General features: G+C 37.9%; 1 protein-coding gene across 1 annotated transcript in view; it reads left to right on the forward strand.

The window, feature by feature from the left end:
* The window catches only part of CHM (choroideremia (Rab escort protein 1)), a 304050-nt gene that overhangs the window by 234782 nt on the left and 63665 nt on the right, over positions 1-5603 (forward strand). Inside the window, exon 10 of the mRNA XM_006871309.1 lies at positions 1221-1325. Within this exon, the coding sequence (XP_006871371.1) occupies positions 1221-1325 (105 nt within the window). The remainder of the gene's footprint in view (positions 1-1220; positions 1326-5603) is intronic.

A 5603-nucleotide genomic window follows, 5' to 3' on the forward strand; every position in this document is an offset into this window, starting at 1 on the left:
ACACATACATATCTAGCATATTTCAAATATGATCTAAGTTTGAAGAATTACTAGCTTACATTTTATGAGGAGTAGTATGTATATAATTCTTGTCTCAAAAGGAGAAATTGTGATAAAAGTAAATTTATATTTCCATAATAAAAAGATACATCAAATTTGTAGTCACTTGCATAGGATTCCTGAAATATTGTATAGTGGCTTTGTCAGTGCTGGTAAGTCCATTTCAAGGATGTTGTCCTTAGTCCATTAGTTTGGATAATGAGCCCTATAAAGTACATTTATAACTTGTGGCACTGTAAGAAGATGGATTCTAATTTTCATCCTTTTATCTAGACACATTGAAAGAAGGTCAATGGAGGGTTCTGTATGATTCATTGTGCTAACACATATCAGATAACAGAGACCTGATAATATCTATGCATAAGTGTTTTCCTTATTTGGAAACAGAACTTAAAATAAACCTTTTTATGATAGTCCTTTGAAGTAAAGTGGAAACAAATATTAAAAGAAGCTTTCTCCCCACCCCACCACACCCCCTTTTATTTTCTGGTTAAAACATTATTAAACATGTTATTAGGTTCTTGAATAAAAGAGAAGGCAACACTTAACAGGAAAATAAAAAGCCTTTAATGGATTTTACTAAAGACGAGCAATATAACAAGACATAATCAACATTACTCTCCCTCTTTTCTTAGAGCTGTTTTCTAAGCAAAGGAAGTGTCAGTGTTTCGAAAGATTAGAAAAACTTATTATGATACTTGTTAATGGTATGCAATATAAATATTTCATTAGGATTTAATGGTCATTTTATACTTTATAGTTATTGGACTCAATATGCTGTCTTATAGGGTCTCTATGAGTCAGAATCAACTCAATGGCAGTGGGTTTGATGGCAAGAACTTATCTTCTGTAAATTAGTACCATTTTGATGTTAAAAAATGTTAAGAATGTAGGAAAAATTTTAAGCTTGTCTCCATAAGAAATTAGTTTTAGATTTAAGCTTGTTGTTGATGATGTTAAGTGCCATTGAGTTAGTTCCAACTCACCACGATCCTTTATAGGGTTTCTGAGGAGCAGCTGATGTGTTTGAGCTGTTGACCTTGTGGTTCGCAGTCCAGTGGTGATCCAAAAGTGCTACACCAGGAATTTAAGCTTGGTTCCTTTGCTCAATTATTTAATCATCGACATGAAGTTTTTACTGTGCTTATTTATCTTTGTAGATGTAAAGCAATCGTAGATCAGTTTGGCCAGAGAATCATTGCAAACCATTTCATTGTGGAGGACAGTTACTTTTCTGAGGACACATGCTCCAATATTCAATATAGGTAAGGCACTATCTGCCCATTCCACTATTTAAGCGAAGGTGAAACATGAAAAGACTTAACTGTGTGATTATATTGACGTTTCTATTTGATACAGAAGTTTGTTCTTAAAGTAAGATGCAAATAGATACCACACCTAAAGTATATTCAATACTCAACCACTGTTTTCTTATGGGGTCTAATTTTGGGGCAACATAGAATAACTTCCCACGACTTGTCAGTTTTTCATACTGTGGTTGCTTGTGTGTTGCTGTGATGCTGGAAGCTATGCCACCAGTGTTTTAAATATCAGCAGGTCAGCCATGGTGGACATGTTTCAGCAGAACTTTCAAACTAACACAAATTAGGAAAAAGAAGCAGCATATGACTTCTGAAAGGTTGACCATTGAAAACCTTATGAATGTAAATGGAGCACTGATACAGTACAGAAAGATGAACCATTCTGATTGGAAGGCACTAAAATACAACTTGGGAGAGTTGCCTTCTCAAAGTAGAGTTGACTTTAGTGACTTGAGTGTAGGCAAGCCATTGGGAACTTCATTTGCCTTTGGACACAACTCAAAATGAGAAGAAACAGAATGTGGAATGAATAAAGTATATGAATTTAAGAAAATTGGAAGTAATCAAAAATGAAATAGAACTCATAAAAGTCCATAACCTACGCATTAGTGAGCTGATATGGCCACAGACTGGCCGTTTACATTGTTTACTATGCTGGGAATGACAAATTCAAGAAGAATGGCATCACATTCATCATCAAAAAGAACATCTCATCAGGACTGATTGTGAGGGTCGGAAATGTAAAGGTAGACGTTTTATAGCAAGAAGGGGAGTGATTAACTCTTCAGTCTAGGAGCAAAGGTCCCTAGGACCATCAAGGGAGAAGAGCAGAGAGCGGGACCCTACCCAGAGAAGCAATGATGCCTGAAATAGAGGCAGAGATGATGACGTGGAGCAATGGAGCAGCTGGAGACTTTAGATCCAGAGAGGGAGAGCGACTGTGTGCTGAAGACTTGGGGGTACAGGGGAAGGATTGCATGGAGGGGATTGTAACCATGGCAATGAGACGATATACAATAGAATGAATGTAAAACTAATGTTCTCCCATGTAAACTATCACATAATTCCCAATAAAACATTTAAGGAAAAAAAAAAAAAAAAAGAACATCTCAAGATCAGTATTGAAGTACAATGCTGTCTGTGACAGGATAAGAAAGACCAGTTATACTAATATTAGTCAAATTTACACACCAACCACTAAAGCCAGTAATGATGAAATTGAATTTTACCAACTTCTTTAGTCTAAAATTGATCAAAAATGCGGTTGATAACTGCTGGTCACTGGAATGTGAAAATTAGAAACAAAGGAAGGATCTGTATTTGGGGATAGAAACAATTGTGGAGATTGCATTATATGTAATTTTACAAGACCAATGACTTAATCATTGCAAATACCAGTTTTCAACAACATAAAAGGCGACTATACACATGCATCTCTTAAGATGGAATACAGAGGAATCCAATTGACTACATCTATGGAAACAGATGATGGAGAAGCTCAATATCCTCAGCCAAAACAAGGCCAGGGTCTGACTGTGGAATGCACCATCAATTGCCCATATGCAAGTTCAGGCTGATGCTGAAGAAAATTAAAACAAGTAAAGGAGAGCCAAAATATAACATTGAGTATATCCCACCTGAGTTTATAGAGACCTCTAAAGAACAGATTTGATGCATTAGACACAAATGACCAAAGACCAGAGGGTTTATGGGGATAACATCAAGAACATCATACGTGGAAAAAGCAAAAGGTCACTACAAAGATAGGAAAAAAGAAAAGGCCAAAGTGGATTTAAGAAGAGACTCTGAAACTTGCTCTTGCATATAAAGAAACTAAAGGGAATGCAAGAAGCTAATGATGAAATGAAAGAACTGAACATAAAAATTCAAAGGGCAGCTGGAGAAGACAAAGTAAAGTATTATAATGAAATGTGCAAGGAAGGACGTGGAGTTAGAAAACTAAAAGTGAAGAACATGATCAGCATTTCTCAAATTGAAAGAACTGTAGAAAACAAATTAAGTCTTTGGTTGCACTGTTGATGGAGTCTATGGGGAAAATATTGAATGACACAGGAAGCATCAAAAGAAGGAAGGAATTCACAGAGCCACTGCACCAAAAATAATGGTTCAATGTTCAACTGTTTTAAGAAGTACCGTATGATCAAGAATCGATGATTTTGAAGGAAGAAATTCAAGCTGCACTGAAGGCATTAGTAAAAAAACAAGACTCCAGAAATGGATGGAATGCAAATTGAAATATGTCAACAAACAGATTTAGAACTGGTCATTGAATTGTCAGAGTTGGAAACAAAGGAAGGATCTGTATAGGGAAAATATAACTTTGGTAATAGAATTGATTGTGAGGATCACATGTTATAATTTTGCAAGGCCAATGACTTATTAATTACAAATATCATTTTTCATCAAATGAAGAAAAAAGAAATTATTTATGCAAGAATTCATCTATGCAAAACATTTAGAAGATAGCTACCTTGCCAATCTGTTGGAAGAGATCCATATTTGTACCCATTCCAAAGAAAGGTTTCCCACCCACCCGAATGTAGATATCTTCTAACAATATCATTATTACAATACATAAGTAAGATTTTGCTGAAGATAATTTAAAAATGGTTGCAGCAATACATTGACAGGGAGCTGCCAGAAATTCAATTCAAATTCAGAAGAGGACATGGAATGAGGGGTATCATTGCTAATGCCAGATAGATGTTGGCTAAAAGTAAAGAATACCTGAATGATGTTTGCTTATGCTTTATTGACTTTACAAAAGCATTTGTGTAGATCATAACAAATATTGTGAAGAATGGGAATTCCAGAACACTTAATTGTACTCATGAGGTGCCTCTACATGAACCAAGGGCCAGTCATTTGAACAGAACAAGAGATACTGAGTTAATTTAAAATCTGGAAAGGTATGTGCCAGGGTTGTACCCTATTACCATACTCATTCAATCTGTATGCTGAACAAATAATCTAAGAATTTGTAATATATAAAGAAGAACGTTGCATCAATATTGAAAAAAGATTCATTAACAACCTGTGATATGAAGATAACACAACCTTGCTTAGTTGAAGCAAAGAAGCCTTGAAATGCTTAGCAATAAAGATGAAAGACCACAGCATTCAATATGAATTGGCCCTCAATGTAAAGAAAAGAAAACTCTTCACAATAGGACCAATAAATTGCATCATGATAAAAACTAAGACTTAATTTTGCTCGGATCCACAATCATTGCTCATGAAGCTGCAGTCACAAAATCAAATGACATATTACATTAAGCAAATCCGTTTTCAAGGTCCTCTTTAAAGTCTTAAAGAGCAAAGATGTTACTTTGAGGACTAAAGTATGCCTGACCCAAGCCATAGTGTTTTGGATCACTTTATATGTATATGAATGTTGGACAGTGACTAAGAAGACCAGAGAAGGATTGATGAATTTGAATTATGATGTTGGATAAGAATATTAAGATATAGAGGACGCCCGGCGCTTCCCTGACCAGGCAGCTCAGGTAGGGCAGTTTCGGGGAAAAGGGGCGGAATCGCACATAAGAAACCTTTGTCTAGCAGACAGACAACCTTTGAACAAACATAAGTTCAACATTCTGAACTCATTTTTTTTAAAGATCAAATTGCTGAGGAATTAGAGGCATTTTGAGCTTTTGCCTGCCTGCACATGGCTCCCCTTCTGCGCCTGCGCCGGCGAGTGCCTCTGCCCCCTGCAGACCTTGGAATGCAGGGCTAGAGCAACCCCACTTATAAGGCTGCATTTCCAGAGAAAAGGAAGCATAAACTAACAAAGCTGAACAAACAGAGAGGGATATCAGGAAATTTGGGGTACCTACGGTACAGAGAGATTGAGAGAGGCATTTTTTACATCATCAAATACGGACACTACCTCCCTGCAGCCACGACCCCCAGCCCTCTACTGCCCCGGCCTAGACCAGCCCTCTGCCAAGCCGCTGAGGCTCAGGAACACCGAAGGCACAGGCCCGCCCACTGAGGCCAAGGCCCAGACACTCCCACTGAGGCCAAGGTCTGCCCTGAGGCCCAGCCCGCCCACAGACTGGTCACAAAGGCCCAGGCCTAATCAAGGCCCAAATTGCATACCCACCTCACGGCCCAGGTGGTCCACAGCCTAGTCGCCGCCGAGGTCCAGGTCCCCAAGGCCCAACCCGCCGCGTAGCCAGGTCGCTGAGGCCCAGG

The sequence above is a fragment of the Chrysochloris asiatica genome, unplaced genomic scaffold (assembly GCF_000296735.1).
Source record: "Chrysochloris asiatica unplaced genomic scaffold, ChrAsi1.0 scaffold00167, whole genome shotgun sequence".
Taxonomy (NCBI): Eukaryota; Metazoa; Chordata; class Mammalia; order Afrosoricida; family Chrysochloridae; genus Chrysochloris; species Chrysochloris asiatica.